The sequence below is a fragment of the Malaclemys terrapin genome, chromosome 4 (genome assembly GCF_027887155.1).
Source record: "Malaclemys terrapin pileata isolate rMalTer1 chromosome 4, rMalTer1.hap1, whole genome shotgun sequence".
Classification (NCBI taxonomy): Eukaryota; Metazoa; Chordata; order Testudines; family Emydidae; genus Malaclemys; species Malaclemys terrapin.
This window is the reverse complement of record NC_071508.1, coordinates 65,613,096-65,638,500: the sequence shown is the minus strand read 5'-3', so window position 1 is coordinate 65,638,500 and position 25,405 is coordinate 65,613,096. Positions and strand designations below refer to the sequence as shown.

General features: G+C 41.1%; 1 protein-coding gene across 2 annotated transcripts in view; it reads right to left on the bottom strand.

The window, feature by feature from the left end:
* CCDC34 (coiled-coil domain containing 34) overlaps window positions 1-25,203 on the bottom strand; it is a 30,042-nt gene extending 4,839 nt beyond the window's left edge. Inside the window, exons 1-5 of one of the 2 annotated variants that reach the window (XM_054026877.1) lie at window positions 24,894-25,203; window positions 24,181-24,278; window positions 16,937-17,069; window positions 11,712-11,819; window positions 2,541-2,699 (exon numbers count right to left, since the gene is read on the bottom strand). In XM_054026877.1, coding sequence (XP_053882852.1) covers window positions 2,541-2,699; window positions 11,712-11,819; window positions 16,937-17,069; window positions 24,181-24,278; window positions 24,894-25,112 — 717 coding nt within the window. In that variant the 5' untranslated portion in view covers window positions 25,113-25,203. Of the gene's footprint in view, window positions 1-2,540; window positions 2,700-11,711; window positions 11,820-16,936; window positions 17,070-24,180; window positions 24,423-24,893 lie in introns of both variants that reach the window. The other variant, XM_054026876.1, reaches the window with a different exon arrangement.
* Window positions 25,204-25,405: the final 202 nt, after the last annotated feature.

Genomic DNA, 25,405 nt, shown 5'->3' with positions numbered 1-25,405 from the left:
GCTCATTGTGGTAGAAAGACTAATTTGCTCCATCCTTTAGCTGCATAAAATAATTTAACATGAGACCTAGGCCTTGTATGCCCATCCAATTAGAAGTCTCTGATATTTAAAATGATTTAGTATCAAATTACTATTCAGTCTGGATTCACCGATGACCAAGATACAACAGTAAACATAGCAGTACTGCAAATGGATTGCCTATATTTGTCCACCACAAAGACAATGAGCAAGTCTTTACTCTAATACTTTAAAGAATGGAAACATTTACCACCAAGTGATCCAGGGTGAGAGCCTTACCTTCTTTCAACTCCTTTACACTGGGTAGAAGGGTTGAGCAGCATAAAGAGATCTGAAAAGCCCATAAGCAGCTGGGGGAGGATTCCCCCCAACACAGGTGTTGTAGAAGCCATAAACTACCATATATACTCATTCATAAGCTGAATACTTTTGGTAAAAAAGTGACGCATCAAAGAGCGGGGGTCGGCCTATAAACGGGTCTACACCAAAATTTAATGATTTTCAACTCTATGGAATCATTGAATAGAATATCTAATACATTGCAGACGCTCCAGGTAAACAAAATGACAGACATGGAGCCCCTCAGCTCCCTGTAGCCGCAGTTCGCTGTTCCCAACCAATGGGAACTGTGGGAAGCCACTTCCCGCAGCTCCCATTGGTTGGGAACAGCCAACCGTGGCCACAGGGAACTGAGGGGCTCCATGCCTGCAGATTCTCCAGGTAAACAAAATGGCCCGACCCACCAGTGGCTTACCCTGATGGCCGGAAACCAAAGTTTGCCAACCCCTGAAATATAGGGTCAGCCTATAAAAGGGTCATACAGTTTTTGCTATTTTTACCTAACCATCTTGGGGATGGGGGGGGGGGGTTTAGCTTATAAACGAACGGGCTAATGAACGAGTATATACGGTACCTTCTCAGGACCCTTCTACAAACCCTAGTGTAGGGGGGCACAACTCACAGCACCACAGATATTCTGGATAGTACTGTAGCCAAGAGAGGCTCCCAAACTTAGATCAGCCCCCAGCAATATTTAAATTACTCCAAGGTCCTCTCTAATACCTGGAGAAGTCCAGGATTAGGAGGGTGCAAAGATGGCTTCCTACAAGTTCTGTGCTGTGCTTCTGTGCTAAGCCGCTAAGAATCTCACCCACAGCTTCATAGGTTGCTGCCATAAATAGGTCTAGAAGAAATTGCTTGGAAGGTAGAGAGTTTACAAATTTGTTATAATAAAAAACCCACGGTACTCATTAAATCAAGTGCCTTTTGTTTAAGTATAAATTAAATTTTTATAAACAAATTATTTTTCTCCTTTTTGCTATCAGCTCTCAGTTTTCTCAAGTATCTCTGATGTCAATCCTGCAAATCACTAAAAGATTAACGGGAATATTCCAAGTTTTCAAAAGTATTCGGCTCTGAAATAGTTGTAAAAATCTCCCCCCAAAAATACAAAGCATATCAGTGGATCAGACTAGATAGCTACACCTCTACCCCGATATAACGCTGTCTTTGGGAGCCAAAAAAAATCTTACCACGTTATAGGTGAAACCGTGTTATACTGAACTTGCTTTGATCTGCCAGAGCGTGCAGCCCTGCCCCACCGGAGCACTGCTTTACCGCGTTATATCCGAATTCGCATTCTGTCGGGTCGCGTTATATCGGGGTAGAGGTGTATTTGCTGGTACTTGCAGTCTGCAGCTTTGCACCTGATTAAAAATGACAGAACCACAAAGCTCTGCCAGCCTTAAGACATACTCAAGGAGACAGTTCTCCCTGAAAGCATAGGGTGCCATCACCTTCCTTGAAGGCAGCTGGACTTCATTCCTACTGGGTACAACTGGAGATAGTGGCCGTTTCAAAAAAAGGACCTTTTTTTGTTTGTTTTGTTGTTGTTTTTAAATAAAGATAGTGACAGCTCAGTTGCATTGCTCCCAGTGAGAACAATAGGCGATTGCAGACATTTTGAAAGAGGGCATTTCTTTGTGGAATTTTCTGTAGAAGAACATTTATCAGGCCCGGCTGAAGGAGAATTTTTCAGTTACAAAGAGTGGCAAGAAAATGACCATTTATCCTTAAAAAAAGTCTTGAAACTTAGCCCATGCATAAGATTTCAGTGAGTTTTAATTATGTGGGAAGTTGGATGGGGCTGCATTATTAAGATCATTCAGGTCATAAAAAGTGATCTGACACAGGGTATAAAGTTTCTTAAAAGTACCAATTTTTTAAATTTAAGTCACCTAATTAACAGCTTTATTTATAAATTCTCAGAAAATTCATTTAGTACCCAAGACTAAGTGCTATAATGTATTCAAGTAGTTAAATTCCTGCTTTAAACTGAAACTCATCTCAGTCTTACGTATGGAACCACAAGGAGGGCTTCCATAGTGTGTATGCATAGATACATACATATATGCATACACACAAAATTTTTTACTGATGTTAATTTAATCAAAACAAGGCCACTTCACGTATAACAGGCTGGGCCTGACAAGCTGATATCAAAGAAGATGAATGATTTCTACCTCCTCTTTCTTCTTCTTCTCAGACTCTTCAGCTCTTTTCTTCTTTAACCATTCTTTATACTTTCCTTTAGCTTTTTCTTGCAATTGGATTCTCTCTAGATCTCTCGCTGCTTTTTCTGCCATTTTTTTGATGAGCTTTCGTTCCTTTTCCTTTCTTTCCTACACGAAACAGGTCAAATAAACAGTCTTTTCAGTATTTTCAAAAGGTCATTATTGGCTCCTTAGCTAACCACTTTTCATTATAGTAACTGTGTAAGAATTAACTCCAAACAGAATTGGTACAAGCTGGAGAAATCACTGTTGCAACAGTTTAGAATTTTGAGAAAAGAGGCTGGACATCACCGTTTGGAGATAAAATAGTGTGAAAGCATAAGGTTGGCATAAAATACAAGTGAAATCCAACTTCAACACTCTCTGTAATATTTTATGTTTACCATAAAAGAAAACCAAACAAATAAGACACACAAATTCCAAACATAACATTACATTGGGAAACAAAGAATGGCACAATTCTTTAAAACTGTATAATAGTTATTAATGAAGTAGCATCTTTATCAGTGAATCTCCTAGACCCAAATCTATGATTTTGGGTGGAACCCAGGTTAAACTTTACCATTTTGGCTGGGAGCCACAGAGATTTGTGGTTTGTTTGAACCTGAAATGCCAACAGTGTGAACTGATGTGGAAATCTAATTTCTTTTTTTAAAACATGACTCTAAGGAGAACCAGATTGATATTTCATGACACTACATGATTTTTCATATGCAAAATTTTCTTGTGAACCAGATTGACAATTGATAAGAAATCTACATTCCTTCTAAGGGATCATGTTTTTGGTTTTTGGTTTTGAGAGAGGGGGGGGGAGGGCATTCTTTGGTCTGTAAACTGAAGATCAGATTGATCAATGTTAAAAGTATCCATGTATGAAACAAGTGAAGGGAAATGGGTGATAAAGAAATAATTAGGAAACTACTTGCTAAAGAGGCCATGAGCCATGGTACAAAGATTTAACAGGTTCCCCCATTGAAAATGAATGCCAAGTGCCACAAAGAAGTACCAGCCTCCAAACTCTTCAGTGGCTGACTTCATGCAATCAGTTTTACACATGAAGCACTAGCCCCAAGGATAGGCCATCTACTTTCCCCATCTTATTGCCATAAACATTGACTCTCACTCATCCCAGAAGAGTACTGTGCAAGATGGCATGAAATTAACTAATGAAAGCATATCAATTACTGAAAGCTTTATGTTGCATAAGTATCTGATTAAACACCTGATTAAAAGTGTACTGCTGTGAGTCAATATGCATCAACAAAGTCTAGCTCCAATGTATTTAAATGTAAATGTAAAGTTTCTAAGTTAAATACACAGTATGACGGGAAACAGAGGGAATATATAACTTGTTTATGCTTGGTGTTGCTAGATTCTTGTCACAGTTCCCTTTGATTCAGGTTCATGAACAGATTGTGTCTGTTCAAACTGCTGGGGGGAGGGAAGATATTTGGTGTGGATGTCAGATTCAGAAAATCCCAGGGGAGAAGGTGTATTTCTTAAATCCCTTCCTCTGCTCCCGGATGAGCACCACCATAACAGAGTCCCCATAAAACCTAGCATCACACACACCTTAAACCCCCTCCACCCAAAAATGATGAATATCAAAAACTACCTAAAAAGTATCGTAACACTAAAAATGAACACCATTAGAAATTAATTAAAATCTATCTACAGAGATCTAGAGATAAAGTCTGACCAATTCAGACCTGAGTACCGCCTGCAGTTATTACACTGTCTATGGAAGTAAGAAAGGATCTGAAGTGGTTAGGGCTGCACCTCACTTATGTAACAATAATGACTGGAAAGTTCAGTGTTACAAACATGAATAATGCTGCCCCCAAAAAGAGACTGCTTTGTAAACGTTCCAGAAACACACCATTGAGCCTAGTGGGACTATACAGAGGCCATCTCAAAGAAGTTAAAAACTATTTAAAATATCACTTTTGATGTTGTCAGTAGCTAATTGCTAAGCTTTTAGCTTTAGTAAATCCCACAATGCTCTGTCCTATACATGATATCATCTTATCATTCTCTCTAAGTGGCTGCACAAGGGGGCTCAAGTATAGAGTGATGCTGATACTGCTCCTGAGACAATCTGACTGAAAGAGACTGTCTTGCTGAAGGACAGAGCAAGATCGACTCCAAGATATCCTGCTATAAAAAAGTTTACGGAAATAGGAGAAAATTGAAAATGAGCAAGAAGAAAAATGTAAATCCTGCAGTTTTAGCATCTCTGCCATTTTTGCATTATTCCATAATATTTTGCTAATTCTAGGCTGTTATATTTGATTAGTTTCTTTTTCTTGTGTAAAGATCCAGTCAATGACTAAAACTGACACCTCCTTCACCCCAATACAGTGAGAACTTCAAAGCTTAAATGGGACCATTTAAATACTATTATTTCCTACCTCTATTTAAAAAGAAGAAGAGCAAGAAATTAAATCTCTCAAACACACAAAATCCCACCTTATGTAACTGCACCATTATAGCTGATTAGGAGAAAATTACAAGTCAGAAAATGCAAAAAAGAGTTAAGGTATTACCAGCAATGTTAACTCAGCTGTTTTGCTGATTCATAATGTTTTCTATTCAGAGCTTTTTGATAATATAATCCATTACTCCATCATAAAATATTCAAGATACAATCAAAATTAATGTTGCTGTTAGAACCTGAATTTACATTTTCTGATTTTGTTTAATTTCTTTCACTATAAAAATCTCTGGTGTTAAGGGACAATGTATTGCTTGGTCTTTCGGGTGAGATGTAAAAGTGCTGTAGTTTAATGTTGCATTAATGTGGATTCTTGCATTTGAGAATACATAAATTACAGTTTTAAAATTTCTATATTGATAAAAATATTTACATCTATCTCATGTTAAGTGCTACATTTATGATTTGCAAAGTAATAACAGTACTTATTCTATTTGGGTACAGTCAAACATTCAATATTTGGAAGTTCAGTTATTCTTAAGTAGTTGTATTAAAAGATAAAAATACCTTAGATTCTCTATACCTACCATAACTTAAAATGGTGGTATAACTGAAATTAAGGGCAAGTCAACACTACAAAATTTAGTTGACTTAAGTTACATCGATGTACACCCCCCACAGTAATTGAATGGTTTTATGGATCCACACTATGCTCCTGTGTCGGCGGTGCGCATCCTCACCAGGAGTGCTTGCACCAATTTAACTGCCAGCGTGGGGCAGTTTCTAAAAGGCAGCAATAATCAATGTAAACAATATAGTGTCTACACTGACACTGCAGTGACCTAACTGCATCGAGTTAGGCACTACGCCTCTCGTAAGGTGGAGTTATTAAGTCCCTCTAGGGGGCAAGTTACATTGGTGGGAGCTACATTTTAGTGTAGGCGCTTACAGAGTTAGGTCAACATAAGCTGCCTTTTGTCACCTTAACTCTGTAGCGTAGACCAGGCCTAAGAGTCATAGAGTTTAGATTAGTGAATAAAGGTGTGTTTAATGGGACTGGAAGATAAAGTACAGCTCTTCTTACCAAAGAGAAGATAAGAGGGTAGAAACACATTGTCAAAGAGAATTTTTTTAAATATTTAAACCAAAAGCTTGTGTGTCAGTCTTTCAATAATCCTTCTAACCCATTTTATTTAGCATTTATTCATGAGCTTCTCACTATGTTATGAGATGCTTCTAATTAATCAAACTGTCACACCAGTTTAGCTATACCTGTGTTTAATGATACACCTCATTATTCAGTATCAGATATTCCAGTTTGACAGTAACCAGGCTACATTCAGGGAATTTAGCCCATTTAGGTCCGTAACGTGCAATCAGTTTCCTAACTGAAGGCAATGTAAACTGAAGAGGCTCAGCACCTCGGGATCAAATCCTTCAAGTAGGTAGTGAAAAACCAACATGCCACTATTATAATTCTGGCAAGGCAAAGGAAAGTAACTCACATACAGCTAGAGTTTTCCAAGTGCAGTGCTCCTAAAGATAAATGCCCTTGACAAGTGTGCAAGCCTTGGATCCAAAAATTATCTAGAACTACTGAGGCTGTGCACGTTCTAAAAGAGGTCTGAATGTCTGGCATGAGACTATATAAAGGTCTGTAGTCCAAACCATTCTCAATCTCTTTCTGTTTTTGAAGTACCACTAAGGACTCAGAAGAAGCAGGGAAGAACGATTGGCAGAGGCACTATACTTAGAACGCTATTTGTAGCCAGATAACTCTTTTGCCTTTGCAGATCCCCACTCTTAGATGGCCCTTTTACAAGGTTGCTACTATTGGCCCAAATAATTACAAATAAAAGGTTTCTCTGCCAAAACAAGCATCTGAATTAACTAATTCAAGAGTAGTGTGGGTAAAAATGTGACAAACTTCATGTGACAGCTTACATATTTCACAGAGAAATGGTTGAAGTCAGTTTCTGTGACAAGCACAATATGATAGGCCAGGGGTCGGCAACCTTTCAGAAGTGGTGTGCCGAGTCTTCATTTATTCACTCTAATTTAAGGTTTCGCGTGCCGGTAATACACATTAAAATGCCCCCATGAGCCCCCCGGCTCCTCCCTCACCTAGGGTTACCATATTTCGACAATCAAAAGAGAGTAGCCCTGCCCCCATCCACTCCCGCCCACTTCCCACCCCGACTGCGCTCCTCAGAACTCCCAACCCTCCTCCTTGTCCCCTGACTGCCCCCTCCTGGGACCCCTGCCCCTAGCTGCCCCCCAGAACTCCACCTCCTACCTAAGCCTCCCTGTTCCTTTTCCCCTGACTGCCCCCTCCTGAGACCCACCCCCCACCCTAACTGCCCCCCCGGGACCCTACCCCATACCTGTCCCTTGACTGCCCCGACCCTTATCCACACCCCCAGACAGACCCCCAGGACTCCCATGCCCCATCCAACCACTCCCCGCCTCCTGACAAGACCCCCAGAACTCCCGAGCCTTCCAACCCTCCCCCTGCTCCCTGACTGCCCCCCAGGACTCCCCTTACCATGCCCATGCCGGTCAGACGCTGGCTCCATGTGGAGGCAAAACACGCTGCTGGGCTGCTGCGCGCACAGCCCCTCCCCCGCAGAGTGCTGAGGCAGTGGGAGGGGGGGAGCTCCGGGAGGGGCAGCAGCGGCTCACGCTTCCGGGAGCTGCAGAACCCAAGCGTGGTGAGAGGGGCGCTGGGGGGGGCAGGGGAGGCGCGCCTGCCCAAGCTGCAGTCCGGTGCCCCCTCCTGGGGGCTCCTGCAGCAAATGCATGCGGGTGGTGGTCCCCATGTGCCCGCCGGCTCCCCCTCGCCGTGCTCAGGCTCTGCGGCTCCCAGGAATGTGAGCCACCGCCGCCCCTCCCACAACAGGCTCAGGGCCCCACACCCCGGCAGCTCACACTCTCGGGAGCCGCAGAACCCGAGCACAGTGAGGGGGTAGCCAGGGGGTGCGCCTACCACTGTTCACTCAGCTGGCAGCGGGCTGAGCAGGGCCAGCAGCCGGGACCCTGCTGGCAGCCGCATGCCAGGCAAAAATCGCTCGCATGCCGCCTTTGGCACGCGTGCCGTAGGTTGCCGACCCCTGTGATAGGCTCTAAGGTGCTAATTCATGCTTGGTCATAGCAGAATTGATCTGAGAATCTAATCCTTCTGTACAATTTCTGAACATAGTTTTCTCCTCTTGGGCTTATTTATAATAAAATATTATAAAAAGATGGTCAGCTATGAATGAGAACTTACTCACTACTTCTTTGTTGATGCACATGAACTCCCAAACACAAGCTGGTACTCACATATCTGTTGACAGAAGCAGCGGCAACCCTATTTGCAGGGTGTCCCTCCCATAACTATTAATTAATCAAGTCTATGCCTGGTAAGTCACAAACGCAAGATGCCATCTTCTATGCAAGTCACAAAGAACAGAGTCTCTGCATTTATGGAGTGCTTTTCATCTTCAACAAACAAATCACTAAAGTGGGTTCATTAATCCTCCCAATAGTCATGACAGGTAGAACAACAATGGAAGTAAACAGTGTAAATAGTTGTTAGATCACTAGAAGCTGTTTAAAGAATCTAAAAGTTGGATGTTGGACAGTGACTTCTTTATACATTATATCTACTGTTACAATTTAAGTGAGGGTTGATTTAAGAACAGTGGCATAAACTTTAATGAAAAAAGCTGACAGAATTATTATAGCCATGAAGCAATTTAGGAGCCAATACAATTTACACATACACTTTATATAAGTTTACTGTATCCTTGCTTGAAACTAAATTGAGTCCTAAATTCACTTCATAAAACATGCCTTACTTCTGCAAGTTTTAATAATTTCCTTATAAGGACGGTGCAATACGTTATGCACAAACAGTGGTCTGAGCTACATTGGTTTCAAGCCAAAATAAATTATTCACTATGCCAGCGAACTTTGCCCCTTTAAAAGTTGTTAGATTCATATCCTTTAAGATTAAGGAAAAACTTTAAAAAAAAAAAAAAAAAAAAAAAAAGGGAATTTAAGACACATGAAAAGTGCCAGATTCAAGTTCTCTATTTACAAAAACAAATTAGGTAAAACACAAATAACTGTACAGCAAGGCAAGTTTCCCCACAAATCAACTCTGACCAGGAGAGATAAGACAGTAGTTTGTTTTCCACACCCAGTCAAGTCTTAGGCCTCTCTAATCAGATGGCAAACAAGAATGTCTTTAAAAAAATGCACATGTCCACTAAGTACTGTCTCTGGAGAGCACCATGTGAGACTGGGGGTTATATACAGTACTGGACTTGACAGACAAATGCATACCTAATATAAACCAGAAAGAGATTATAGCAAAAAGTGGTAATTACCTGCATCACATTTTAATGGCTCTGTTAACCTATTTCCAATTCCTGTGCCGTTCAGTTCCCCCTAAAGTGAAGGCTATTTTAACACTGAAATGGCTTGTTGAGTGTGTACAATCATAACTAATCTGCTTATAAATTATACATGGAAATCCACAATATATCTTATGGTATTTTTATACATAAATCTGAAAGTATAACAAAAGAGGAAAAGTGTGCCTGTTACACACCCACACCCACCACGCTAGTCTCCATTTCAATCAAATGTTTCCACTGGATTCAAAATAGTATTCTGTTTTGGTTTTTTGGTTTTTTTTTTAGGCTAGTGTGTTTTGATTGGTGTTCTTTTGACTTTGTAAGCAGTTGAGACACACTGCAGCTTAACCAACACAGGTTAAATAGATAATCTGTCTGCCCACAAATGACTCAATACTAATTTGACAGAAAAACAAGTCTCCATTTTAGCTTGATGGAGAGTTTGAGACTCACCCACTGGCCAAGCCCCAGAGGGGGTCTCAAAGCCCAGGCTCCAGCCCAAGCGTCTACATGGCAATTTTATAGCCCAGCAAGCCCAAGTCACCTGACCCACGCCAGCCATGGCCATGTCTTTTATCAGTGTCCTAAGAGAACTGTATACTAAGCATTTGTTCCTACTGAACTACAAAATTTCATGTCAATATAAATATCTTTCACAACTGAACATAGTGCTTTTTGACAGCTCAGTGCCATAAAACGTTATTTTTAAACCCACTAACTACCTCTAAAAATTGCAAATTATGTTTACACAGAAGCATGCCAACTGGTGAAGGTAACTTTATTTATTTTCCTATGGTAATTTAAACAAGATGACTAAGAAGGTATAGAAGTCTCCATTGAGTAAGGTATTATATCCTTTTAAAACAGAAAATAAAACCCTCATTGCCAGCTAGCAAAAGTCTCCAAATTTCACCTCCTAGCCATTTCACCAAAGTGCTACATTTCACAACTGGTACATCATAACTGATATTAAAATATATATGTACTGTATATTAAAATGCAAGAAAAAAAACAGAACTGTGGTTCTTTGAGATGTGTTGTACTCATGTATTCCACTTCTGGAGTGTACGTTCTCCATGTGTCTGAGATCAGAATCTTTTGTCCAGCAGTGTCCATTGGGGCCACGCATATGCCACGTATTGAGCGCATAAAGAGGGGGACCAGGCCCAACTAGTTCCTTCACCAATACAGAATCCAGATGTTCTAGGATTCCATGGTAGCAGGAAAGGAGGACAGGTATTGTATGTTGACAACACATCTCAGAGAGCCACAGTTACTGTAAGGTAAGTAAGTTTTCTTCTAATCATTCTCAACATGCATTCCACTTCTGGTGACTCACAAGCCCTAACCAGATGTGAAGTTGGTGAGTGTTTGAAGTCTATTTAAAAGATTTCAGAACAGAGGCATCAGACTTCAGTGCCTCACAAAGATATATTCCAAGCCCCACACAGAGCTTTCTCATGTATGCCACAGAAGCTACCTGAGCCCCAGTGGAGTAAGCCCTAATCTGTGCTGGGGAATCTAAACTGGCCTGCTCATAACAGATCTTGATGCAGTTAGACAGCAACTTAGTCTCTGGGTTGAAACAATCTGACACTTTAACCTGTCTGTAAATGCCACAATCTTGAAAAGTCTCTGAATGGCTCGGTTCTACGTAGAAAGGACATCTAGAGAACATAGTCTAGCCTCTCGGTTGGAGTGTAGTATAAAGAATGACAAATGATTTATCTGATTAAAATTGGTAAATATCTGGGAGGGGGCATAAGGGTGACTTTATATCCTTAGGTAATATGGCCACAAGTGCTCATATTTCCCCTCTTCTCCAGGATCATGTGATTGCCACCAAAAAAGCCATTTTCTTATCTAAATCTTTCTTGGCTCTGCTCTACTAGCTGCACCATATATTGCATATAATTTACGCATATGCTCTCCCCAAAGTTCTTTGGTAATAGGGTCCTAAGAAGCACTCAGCAAGTGAGAGACTGCACCGAAGAACAGAACGCAGGGCACACTTAACAGGGTAATGTGCCAGAACAATCAAGCTAGTCATTAGTCTTCTGAGTTTTCAAATACAATTTCCCTTATCAATTATAGCAAAAGTGAGGCACAGAATATTTTAGGATACAGTTTTGAACTTCAGGGGGTGTGGCTTTTTTACGTTTCCTATTAAAATGTGTGCTCACTTAGAAAAAGAAATATGGATGCTTGAAGAGTCTGAGTAAAAAGGACAGATTTAATTAAATAACTGGATATTTGAGTATTTTGAATTAATGCATTATTTACCTCTTCATTCTTTTTCAGCACCCATTCCTTGTGTTTCTCTTCAGCAATCCTTTTTTTCCTTTCAAGTTCCTGCTTTTCTTTTCTTCTCTCCACTTGTAAATTCATTTCCTAATTAAAACAAATTTGCATACATAAAGTATTTTCAAATATAAGCCAAAGTAATCTGAAATGCATAAAGTTCAGATTTAACAAAATCATTAAGCTGCAATGCTTCCCAGCATTGGCTTATGATAAAGAATCTCAGTTCCTTTTACACAATATATATATTGAAAGTGACAAGCAATTCTTTCAAAAAAACAATAATAATTTCTTAAGGAGATACAGAAAATAGTTTTTCAGAAGTGCACATTACTGATTGACAATAAGACACTAGATGCTTAGCTTAAGCTGCCACTGCTAAGCACCACTTTCTGAAATCAATTCTTTCATATGTATGCCTTGGCACCATTGAAAGTCACTGGTACCAGTTCAAGACTTCTAGTGATTTTTTTTCCCCCAGTAGAAACTGCTTCAAATTTCTTGCAATAACAAAGGCTGTCAAATATATAATTTCTATATGACCAATTCCATGATGTTTACAGAAGATATAGGGCCAATATAAATCTGCACAAAAATGCATCAGCACTGGATGTCCTAAAACAAACAGGGTGCTGGTTGATGATAACATTTTAAACATAATTTCAGTTACAGCTGTTCTGAGCAGAATTAGGTGGGCTAGAATTTAAAACAGCAGTGACAGCCCATTTACACTAGTACAGGGGTCGGCAGCCTTTCAGAAGTGGTGTGCCGAGTCTACATTTAGTCACTCTAATTTAAGGTTTCACATGCCAGTAATACATTTTAACATTTTTAGAAGGTCTCTTTCTATAAGTCTATAATGTATAACTAAACTATTGTTGTATGTAAAGTAAATAAGGTTTTTTAAATGTTTAAGAAGCTTCATTTAAAATTAAATTAAAATGCAGAGACCCCCCCGGACCGGTGGCCAGGACCCGGGCAGTGTGAGTGCCACTGAAAATCAGCTTGCGTGCCGCAGGTTGCCTACCCCTGCACTAGTACTTTCAATGCTGATAATGTTGGTGGTGTTAAATATAGTAGGAAATTCATGAAAGTTTTCCATAGTTCAGAGAGGGCTAGAAGTCAGGGAGGAGGAAAAGTAAGCAAAGAGGGAAAAATCCTTGAGGAATATTTCAGTTTCTATGGGCTGAAAAAGTTTCCATTAATTTGGAGTCAAAGAGCAAAATGAACTTTGCTATCTCAGCTTATTTACCTGCCTCTTCACCCATCTGCACGCATTGTGGCAGGACTTTGCTACATAAAAGGAACATACATGATAAACCTAACTGCAAAAACCTAACTCAAGGCCATTCAGAGGTAGATGGCATGTCACTACTACATATACTACAATACCCACCTGCTGAAGTGAAAACACAGATTGACAGAGCCAGAAGAGTACCCAGAAGTCACCTACAAGATAGGCCCAACAAAGAAAATAACAGAATGCCACTAGCCGTTACCTTGAGCCCCCAACTAAAACCTCTCCAGTGCATCATCAAAGATCTATAACCTATCCTGAAAGATGATCCCTCACTCTCACAGATCTTGGGTGACAGACCTGTCCTCGCTTACAGACAGCCCCCCAACCTGAAGCAAATACTCACCAGCAACCACACACCACAGAACAAAAACACTAACCCAGGAACCTATCCTTGCAACAAAGCCCGATGCCAACTCTGTCCACATATCTACACCATCATAGGACCTGATCACATCAGCCACACCATCAGGGGCTCATTCACCTGCACATTTACCAATGTGATATATGCCGTTATGTGCCAGCAATGCCCCTCTGCCATGTACATTGGCCAAACCGGACAGTCTCTACGCAAAAGAATAAATGAACACAAATCTGACATCAGGAATTATAACATTCAAAACCCAGTAGGAGAACACTTCAGCCTCTCTGGCCATTCAGTAACAGATTTAAAGGTGGCAATTTAACCACAGAAACCACAGAAAAGCTTCAAAAACAGACTCCAACGAGAAACTGCTGAATTTGAATTGATATACAAACTAGATATTATCAACTTGGGCTTAAATAGAGACTGGGAATGGCTGAGCCATTACACACTGAATCTATTTCCTCCATGTTAAGTATCCTCACAGCTTCTTGTCAAACTGTCTTAAATGGGCTATCTTGATTATCAATACAAAAGTTTTTTTTCCTCCTGCTGACAACAGTTCATCTTAATTAATTAGCCTCTTAGAGTTGGTTGGGCAACTCCCACCTTTTCACGTTCTCTGTATGTATATAGATATCCTCATTATATGTTCCATTCTATGCATCTGATGAAGTGGACTGTAGCCCACGAAAGCTTATGCTCAAATAAATTTGTTAGTCTCTAAGGTGCCACAAGTACTCCTGTTCTTCTAGTCACTCAGCAGTTATGTGTAACTATCAGTGCATTACAGGAATTTAAGGGCCTCATGGAAGCCCAAAGCCCACTGAAGTTATTGGAAGGACTTGTTGACTTCAATGGGCTTTGGATCAAGCCCATACTCGTGTGGACGAAGATGTTCTGAGAGTGTCTCCTCAGGACACAAGTTGGTGGGAGTTACTCATATCCTGCCAGGAGAGCTGAGTAGGAGTAGTGTGGGGACAGGTTGGGGGTAGAGAAGGAGGTTTATAATCAAGTCCAAAGAGTTTATTCTTCAGTCAGATTAGGAAGTGTGAACAAGACTTCAGTGTAAATTTGTCAAGTCTATCGTCATCACCAGAAAGGCTGGAATGAAACTTCATGTTTTAAAAATGAATGGTTTATATTGTGGGAAATATAACAGAGTTTGTATTATTCTTTCTATATAGTTATTTCCTCAACACAAATTATTATGGTCTGTACAGTACTATCAATTTTTAAGGGAGAATCTCAATTTCCAATGGCAATTCTTGGGTTTGAAGTTAATACAGATAAAAAATAATTTGCCCTTAACTTTTGTAAGAGCCCCAAAGAAAAAACAAACCAAAACAAAAACAAAACACAATAAATTGATAAAAAATTAATTAGTGATGTATTTTAACAAGGGCCAGGCAATTACCACTTCATTAAGGACCTGAGGAATCTGCGCCGCAGGCATGTTCCTCTGTTTGAATGATATCAAAAGTGTCCTAGGACAGCGGTTATCAACCAGGGGTCAACACAGCCCCCTGGGGGAGGGAGGCGCAAGTCCCCTCAGCTGAAGCCCAGGTCCCTGTGGGACTAAAGCCCTAGTTCCCCCTATGGGGCCCTGTAGTTTTTATATCATGTTGTGGGGGCCTCAGAAAGAAAAGTTGAGAACCTCTATCCTAGAAGATATATGCTGAAAGAAACATCCATTCTGAATCACTTTCTACATATTCCCTTTGTTTAGGATAGTTCTAATGTCACTCATTCTGAAAAACAAAAACAAAAAACAAACAAACAAACACCCAGAAGTTTCTCAGGAGCTTAGTCTAGATTTTTTTTTTTTAAATAGTGTTAATGTGATATTTTAAAAACAGATGTGCTTTTCTCTTCTTACAAACAAGTTTAAGTTTTTATCAAAATCATTGCGAGTGAAGGTTCCTAATGTCTAATATTTATAGAGTTTAAATTAAATAAATTCAGAATTTTGTTTTTCCCCTTTTATTGTTTTCTTTGTTGCTATGATCAATTTTTACCATGTCACTAAATAAGTCTCACAGAGTGAGACATTCTAAGGCCTTGGCTACACTTACCAGGTAGTTCGACGGCTGGAAATCGAAGTTCTGGGTTCGACTTATCGCGTCTAGTCTGGACGCGATAAGTCGAACCCGGAAGTGCTCGCCGTCGACTGCGGTACTCCAGCTCGGCGAGAGGAGTACCGCGGAGTCGACGGGGGAGCCTGCCTGCCGCGTGTGGACCAAGGTAAGTTCGAACTAAGGTACTTCGACTTCAGCTACGTTATTCACGTAGCTGAAGTTGCGTACCTTAGTTTGAATTGGGGGGGGGGGGTAGTGTAGACCAAGCCCAAGTTGTGTACTATATAAGCATTCCATTGTTTCAAGCACACAGAAGTAAACTACTTTGGTTCTGATCCAGTCTTGATGAGTTAGGTTATATATGAATCACATTTTTCACATACCACCAGAAATTATCTTAGATCAAATTTTTTTGTGGGGGTGGAGGTGGGGGGAGAAAGAGGAGGGGGAGAAAGAGGAGGGGGGAGAAGAGATGAGTGCCAACTTAAAATCTAAAAGGAAGTCCAAAATATGTGCTGAATGTTAGGAAAGTTGGTAAACTCCAGGAATGTGTTCTAAGTGATTCTAGCTTTCCATTCATCTTTAACACAGCATAAAACATAGAACATTTCTCTCTAGCCTTCCATCTGAAGACTGCAAGTACTTCAAAACACCAATGAGTTAAGACACAAAAAACATCTGTGATGTATGTTATACTCATTTTACAGATGGAGAAAACGTGGCACAGAGAGGTTGACATTTGCTCATGGTCACATGACTAGCCAGTGGCACAGGTTAGAAATGAACCCAATGATCCAGCTTTGATTCTATTTCTTTAACCATTATGCTATGCTTCCCCAACCTGACTGTAAATGCTAATATAGCTTAAACAACAGGACTGCACACACACCAATTAGGAAAAGGAGGCTCACTTAGTTCTGCCACAGTGCTACTATTCAGGAGTAGGTTATTTATAAGAAAACAACAGATGGCTAAAGGAAAAGAAATGCTGGGGTGAGAAGCACTTATTGTGAATATTCTGGGAAGAGATTATACAACTGTTTGATACAACATACCTAGGTGGCTGTCAACAACATGCCTCATGTCTAACCATGTACCTTGGCGTTCCTATACACAATGCACGCCCTGTCGTGTTTTATTGCTTAAATGCAGGCGTATGTAACCATGAGGAAAATCAAGGTACCAATTACACAAATATGTTTTAATCCTTTAAACCTCAACCATTACTGGACAGTTGGATAAGCAAAATATATACACCACATTTCCAATTAAACATAATATTTAGCAAAAGAGAAATGCATGGAACATGAATCACACTGGTTTACACAAACAAAAACTATGCATGTCTAAAGACATTAAAGATAAAGAACAAATGTATCTTGTTTTCACAATAAATAGAAAAAAACCTGCATTTCAGTGCCTGTTAATCTGCTGTCAAATTTAAGGGAAAATATTCAGAAATATTCACCTCTAAAGCTCTGGCTTGTAAGCGGACACGTAGCTCTCTCTCTTTGCAAATGAACCATTCTTCCCATGGCGAAAGATTATCTGTCAGAGGTGACTGCTTTTTCTTTTCTGTTACATTACAGCTTTCAGCATTACTGAATTACAAATGAGAAATATAAAGGGAAGAATGTTTGGTGGATACTATTTTCAAATCAAATTTATTTCCAAATTAACCAGTGCAACTGACATTAAATAATGACATGTATTTATACCGTGGGTATTCATGACTACATGAAATAAACTCCTTTACTTCTGCAACTCTGTGATAACCTGTAGACTCAAGTGATACATTTTATTTTTTGGCACTTTTGATTGTCTCACTTTACTCTGCTTATTAGCCCATCTTCTTAAGGACTAATTTTAATGTTCCAAACTATGGAGCAGATTCAAACAGCTACCATTTAACAAGAAAACAAAAAACCTGTTCAAGTGTTTCCTTCCTTCTCCTGAAGTATGGATCAGGGAAAAGCAGGGAGTTAAAATTACAATTGCTATATTCCATCTTTGTTGCTACATTCCATCAGTAACAAGTCCAGTATCTCTCAGCCTTTCACAGCTAGTAATAGATTTTAATGTCCCTTAAAATCCTGGTTTCATGGTACCAAGGCACCTGAACTTTGAGGAGAGAGACACACAAACAGTCCTAATAAAAATCCTTTCTAAAACTTAAATAGTTTATTAGAACTTATTTGGGATGCCCCATATAACTCATTTATGTTTTCTTCACCACTCATGAGTAAGGTAGCCATCCCAACCTCATGCCAATAAAACCTTTATGAGAATACCACCATATACACATGCTAGTTCATATGTGAAAATATATGTATATTCATTTTGATCAAAACGGAGCCTAACTTATAAAATACCAGTGGGCTCATCTGTGAGTTTACATATTTTTCTAGGTTATACAGAAACTTCTCTTCTTTCAGCCAATAAAAATGGAAATACCCCTCCCCACAGCAATTTATGCCAGATTTCTTTGGTGTCTTGTGGACACTTACCTATATTCTTAACATTACTACTGTGAGTAGTCCCATTGATTTAGTATAATGGACATCCAGAAATGCATGCTATAGTAACATTATAAAACCAATTTACTCTATTTAAATAAAGTATATTTAAACATAGCATTCTTTTTCAATATAAAAGGAGTTCAAGGGTCCGCAACTTCAGTACTTGTTCTTCATATCTAACAGAATTCTGCCTCATTTATCATGATTAATAACCTATAAAAGGGTAAACATAAGTATTATTCACAGACAATACTAAACTGAGAACTATTGTAAACATTAGTGAGAGCAGAGAAATATTATAAAGGGAACAGAGTGATTAAACATATGGGTAGAAAATAATGTGAGATTTAACTTGAAAAATGCAAGCTAATAAAATTGGAAGAAAATAATCTAAAATTTAACTATTCAGTTGAGGGGGGCAACCTGAGGAGTCATAGTGAAAGAGACCAGGACAATAGTGGCTGTCATTTGATATAGCAGGAAAAGAGGCCAACAAAATTCTGTGCAGACACATCATTTTGTGGAAGGTGGCAGGGACGATTCTTCAATACAGGACTCTGGTTAAACCGCACCTCCATTATTGCACTCAATATCAGAAAAAGACTGAAAAACTGGAGGACGTTTAGAACAGAGCTACAAAACTGAGGTGTCATTAGAGGTGGTTTTGGAACAAATTAATAAACTAAACAGTAATAAGTCACTAAGACCAGACCGTATTCACCCAAGATTTCTGAAGGAACTCAAATGTGAAATTGCAGATCATTTAAATCAGCTTCTGTACCAAAATGACTGGTGGATAGCTAATGTGACACCAATTTTTGAAAGGGGCTCCAGAGGTGATCCCTGCAATTACAGGTGAGTAAGCCTGAATTCAGTATCGGGCAAACTGGCTGAAACTATAGTAAAGAACAGAATTGTTAGACACATAGATGAACATAATTTGTTGGGGAAGAGTCAACATGGTTTTTGTAAAGGGAAATCATGCCTCACCAATCTACTAGAATTCTCTGAGGGGAGTCAACAAGCATGTGGATAAGGGGGGAATCCAGTGGATATAGTGTACTTAGATTTTCAAAAAGCCTTTGACAAGATCCCTCACCAAGGGTCTTAAGCAAAGTAAGCTGCCACGGGATAAGAGAAAAGGTGCTCTCATGGATTGGTAACTGGTTAAAAGATAGGAAACAAAGGGTAGGAATAAATGTCAGTTTTCAGAATGGAGAAAGGTAAATAGTGATGTCCCCCCAAGGGTCTGTACTGGGCCCAGCCCTATTCAACATATTCATAAATGATCTGGAAAAAGGAGTAAACAGTGAGATGGCAAAATCTGCAGGTGATACAAAACTACTCAAGATAGTTAAGTCCTGAGCAGACTGCGAAGAGCTACGAAAGGATCTCACAAAACTGGGTGATTGGCCAACAAAATGGCAGATGAAATTCGAGGCTGATAAATGCAAAGTAATGCACATTGGAAAACATAATCCCAACTATACATATAAAATGATGGGGTCTAAATTAGCTGTTACCACTCAAGAAAAATATCTTGGAGTCTTTGTGAATAATTCTCTGAAAACATCCACTCAATGTGCAGCGGCAGTCAAAAAAAGCAAACAGAACGATGGGAATCATTAAGAAAGGGATAGATAATAAGATAGAAAATACCATATTGCCTCTATATAAATCCATGGTATGCCCAGATCTTGAATACTGTGTGCAGATGTGGTCGCCCCATCTCAAAAAATATATATTGGAATTGGGAGAGGGTCAGAAAAGGGCAACAAAAACCATTTGGGTATAGAAAGGCTTCCATATGAGAAGAGATTAATAAGACTGGGACTTTTCAGCTTGGAAAAGAGATGACTAAGGGAGGGAATATGATAGAGGTCTATAAAATCATGACTGGTGTAGAGAAAGTAAATAAGGAAGTGTTATTTACTCCTTCTCATAACACAAGAACTAGGGGTCACCAAATAAAATTAATAGGCAGCAGGTTTAAAAACCAAACAAAAGGAAGTGTTTTTTCACACAATGCAGCGTCAACCTCCTTGCCAGAGGATGTTGTGAAGGCCAAGACTATAACAGGGTTCAAAAAAGAATTAGATAAGTCTAATTAGATGGTCCATCAATGGCTATTAGCCAGGATGGGCAAGGATAGTGTCCCTAGCCTCTATTTGACAGAAGCTGGGATTACCTATTCTGTTAATTTCCTCTGGGACACCTGGCATTGGCCACTGTCGGAAGAAAGGATACTGGGCTAGATGGACCTTTGGTCTGACCGAGTATGGCCATTCTTATGTTACAGGAAAAGTAACATTAAGCAAACATATAGCTTGATGAATTAGGGAAATAGATATAAGGGTGTAAAAACCAAAACAAAAATTATTTAGGGTGGTAAAAGAAAGACTAACTGTGAGTAAATCAGATTAAGTTAAGCAGAGGAAAATATAGGCTGAATATGATCACGAGCCATTATACTGGTAGGACTGGACTTTCAAAAGGACTCAGCATTAGCCTAATTCTACTCCTATTGACTTCAACCCTCTGTAGTCTCCCAGGAGATGGGGTGGAAGCCATATCTGGGATATTTAGACTATTATAGACCGGATAAAACATATTGGCTGAAAGAAGGGAAGTTTCTGTATAGCCTTAAAAAAAAAAAAAAAAAAAAAAAACCACACACACCACACGTAGAAAACTCACAGATGAACCCACTGGAATTTTATAAGTTAGTTTTAATCATAAACAAGAATAGTTTGGCAAGCACTTTTACACTGGCAAGGACAGAGTCTTTTCCATCTTTAAGACTCACAAATAAAGAATTCCCAAAACATTAGCCACTAATGTGTCAAATCCAAAGCAATTTTGAATAGTGTATTTTGTTAAAGTACTGAGCTTTTGCCTGAAAACATCAGGCTAACCTTACAAAAACACCCTTTGTAACAAAACAAATTGATGTAATGGAATCTGAAACAGGGATGCAGTAATCTTAAAATTCAATGATTTTTATTTTATATTGCCACCTAAACATGCTGTATTCTGTACTGTCTACCAGTTGTAATTCATTATCAGCTAATAATTTTGTGACACGGATGAGCTGAATACTGCTTGCCGATGTCTGAATCACGTAAAAGTTTGATAGAAAGTCACAGGACCACTTTCTGAAGTAATAGAACAATGGTTTTCAACCTGTGGTCTGCAGGCCTCTGGGGGTCCTCAGATTATGTGTAAGGGGTGTGCAGAAGGTGATTATGAATTAAGTCTCAGATCCCAGAAAAGGCATTCCATTTTCTCTGATCAAAAGTATGTGAATACCCCCACCTACAGGTCAAAACCTGGAAATGTTGTCGTTACTATAAAAGCCCATAGTTTAGCGCCCTTACTCACACTGAATCAAATGCCATGCCGAGCATGTGCAACATTTATAGTTGAATTCTGTTCAGCCAGTTTTCAGTGCAAGACTTCTATGGTTGGGGTCCATGGACCAGAGGTTGAATTTCCAAAGGAGCAGGCACCTCCATTTGAAACTTTGTGGGGATCCACAAATGAAAAAAAGGTTGAAAACCACTGTGCCAGAACATTCAGTACTATGCATTATTCTGAAGAAAAACAAGTCAGGGAGTTCTGAAAGGACCACAATCCTAAGTGAGAATTTATATTAGATTAACTCCCTAACTCAAGTTATATGTATTGAGTCAGAAGAACTGAAATTTGATTAATAGAAAGTTTAGTGACTTTTATTAACAGTAGATTCACTAAGTCAATATATCAGAGTAAACCTATCAAGATGCATGCTGAAAGTAAGTGACCCAAGATCATAGGTGGAGCTAGCAGTAACACCTTATAACTAAGGTTGCCTATAAAGGTTTCTTTTATAAAACTTTGCCATGCTTTAATTGTTTGAGCTGAAATTTCCCACGAGTGTCTGCCCTTTTTTTTTTTTTTTAAATTTCAACACAAGAGAGTCACCTGTTTAAGAAATTGAGATTAGGGAAAAATAAATTGTTTTACCAATGGTTAAAGATTTTTAAATGTTTCATTCAGAAGCTCCAGAGCCACCATGCTTTGGAGCAGGGATTTGAAATTTGGCCAGGGTTGGCAGGAGGCTAAAGAGGTAGGTGCCTTTTGCAGTTCCTGTTAGAATCCACCCAAATTTCGTGGCGTTATAAGTGTCTGAAAATCGCCATATGTACATGCTCAGTACTGTTCTGTCAGTACCAAGTATACTCTATCCCCATGGAGCTAACCGAGCGTGTTCCAGCCTGGGACTGAGCAGGGACTGTGATGGGATGTCTTCGCCCCACACTAACAAGCAGAGGTTGAGGACACTGTGGCAACAAGAGGGTTAAAGAAGCTTGTGAATCCAGATGACCCCACCCTGCTATATTTGCAGCGAATATCAGGCATGGAACGGGGTGCTAAAAGAGGGAGACCTAGGCCACTCCAGGGCTGACCAGGAAGGAGAGAACTATGTTACTTCTTTGACAAGGGAAGCTTGGGTTGAGCCAAGAGCCTAAGGCAGCTTGCTACCTGGGTGAACCATTTGGTGAATAGGATGACTAAGCCCAGGAAAACCAACCAAAAGGGACTAGATGCCCAGAGACACGTCTGAAGCAGACATGCAAGAGTCCTTACAACAAACCTACAGATAATACTGATTCTGAAGTTTAGGAGTTTTTGGACTCTGACACCCTAGAAGGGGTAAGGGCTTGAGCACGCGAGGGCTTAGGCACCAGACTCCATAATCTGCAAGAGGTGATGCTGAGGGACCCACAGTGGTGTGAGTCATGCTCTGACCGGCCACAAGAGGTTGCTGCTCAGACAACCTGGTTACAAGGACTTTTTCTGCAATGGCATTCACAGCTGCCAGGGATTGCTGTAGTAACGGGCATGAGAACTGAGACCTGTAGAACAGTTTCTTTTGCTCTCTCAATATTCCCCCAGCTCGTGTTCAGGCAGCATGGAGGAGACAGAAGCTTGACATGAAGGCTAAGGAACACAGGTACTTGGACAAGCTGGTGGATGGGTAATGGAAAGAGGAACAAGAACAGGAGTAAAGTGAAACCGGGACCTGAGAACTTCCCTCAGGGCTCTAAAGATGCCTTGAAGGGGGACTGGGCCAAGATTTATCAAGTAAAGTGCTATGTTTACCATTCTTTTTGTCTCAGTCCTCTTGAACCTGGAGAAGTTTTCCTGGAGTCATTATCTTATAGATAAAGTAGGATGAAAGTTCTATGCAGAAATTCATAATAATTAGATGTTTAATGCTTCCTTGCTAAGTACTTTGTATTTTCATCTCTCAAGTGAAAATGATTATTGGTATCCAAGCAAGCTTTTGAGACTCATGCATAAGAGCTGAAGAGACTCATTTATTTGAAAAAGAGTCCCAAATTTTACAGAACCATAGTGTCTAGCACACGCATTTTGACTAGTGTCTTGCTAATTGTGCCTATTCTTAGCCAAGGTGTAGATCTGGTATGCTTTTCATTGGAAAGGGTCCTGGCTGCTACGTCTTCTCAGCCACCTTTTGAGGAATGTGACAGATTATTCATCACAACCCTGTTCCCAACCACTGAGGTGGGGAGAGGAAAGAAAAACAGATGGGGAGGGAAGAATTGTTTGAAGAAAGGGAACAACTAAAGAACGAGAAATGGGGAGTCCAAAACCCTGGAAGCCAACGCTGGTACAATTGATACACCTCAAATCCCTGTGTTGGGTAGTAGTTTTATGTATTTGAGAGAAAATATCTTCTAACTCTCAAAGCACATTCAAAAAGTAGGCAAGTATCATTCCCTTTTAATAAAGGAAACTGAGGCACATAGAGATTAATAACATTTCCAAAGAGTGGATGTTTACAGTCCCAAATCCATTGTCTAGGCAGCTACAGAAGTGATCGGATATTCAGAGATGAAATACCAAGGACCTGAGACTCCCACTGACCTGAAAAAAAATGGAAATTATAACTTCTCACTACCTCAAAGTTAGATTGCCTTCATTAGGTGACTACATAAGTATTTGGCTGTCTAACTTTCTACACCCACGTTCGAAAGTTTTGTCTTAAGTGGTAAGGGCAAGGTCACACATCAGTGATGGAGATGAGAACAGACCCCAGGAGTCTTGGCTCCTGGTGCTACCTACTGGACCCAGCTGCTTCTATTATAGCAAAGACAGCCAGGGAATGGGAGTACATGCACATTACCTATTGTGTTTATTCCTCTTGAAGGTTCTTTGCCCCCTAGCTGATAGTGCTGCTTCCTCCCTATCCTCCTTCTCCTCCTCATTGCAGCTCTGGAAGCTCTGATGGTAAATGGGGGAGAGCAAGGAGTAAGTGGAGGAGCTCAAAGGCTGCTCATCCTCAGAGCTGGTTGGGGACGGAGGGCTGGAATGGGCGACCCTCCTCCTACTCCTGGGCCGAGCACTGAGCATGGAGGCAGTAAGTACCTGTCAGGAGAAGTTAATAGAACAAGGGCAGTGCCCATTCATAGGCCTGTCACCAATGGATCTTGCCCTTCAGTTAGGCCCCCCACCATTAGCCAAAATCCTCAGCCCTTCCATCCTCCTATCTCCTACTCTGCCAAGCCACAATCCTCCACCCCCAGCATCGAACCCACAGGCCCCCACCCTCGTGCCCCACCCCCAGCTCCAACCCAGAGGCCCCCACCCTCGTGCCCCACCCCCAGCTCCAACCCACAGGCCCCCACCCTCGTGCCCCTCCCCCAGCTCCCAACCCACAGGCCCCCACCCTCGTGCCCCTCCCCCAGCTCCCAACCCACAGGCCTCGCCATCCCCGGCCTCCCAAACCACCACCCCCCGTTCAGACTCCTGCCTCCAGTCCCATCAGCGCCCTCCCCGAACCCCGCCACCCCCCAGCCCAGCGCTAATTGTCGCGAGGCCAGGACAGGGCCGCTCTACCTGGGACTGCCGCTTTGAAACTCGCAGCGTCGGCTCCGCGCTCCCATCGGCCCCCGGGGCACCGCCCGCTCCGCCAATCACCGCCCGCAACGGGTTCCATGGCAACGGGGACGCTTCAACCGTGCGCGACGTCTGCTGCCGCCCTACCTCCCGCCAGCCAATCCCCTTCTCCCGCCGCTCCACTCCCTTCCGCCCCCCTCGCTGCCCCCTCCCAGCCATGGTGCCAGGGGCGGAGGGGGGGGCATTGCCCCGGGCCAGCCCCCGGCCTCCCCCGGCGCGCAGCAGAAGGGTGCCGGGGCGGGGCGGGCGAGCAGGCGCAGGTCGCTCAGTCACTGGGGCGTTGGGTCAGTGACTGAAGTGGAGGCTCCTCTTCAAATTCCTTCGCCCCCGACATGCTGCGTGAGAACTGTATCCACACGGCTAAAGGTTATAAGGGAGCTGCCTTCTTTCAGGCCCTACCTATGAGACTTATGCAGCTGAACACATCATCATGGACCACTAGCAGAGCTAGG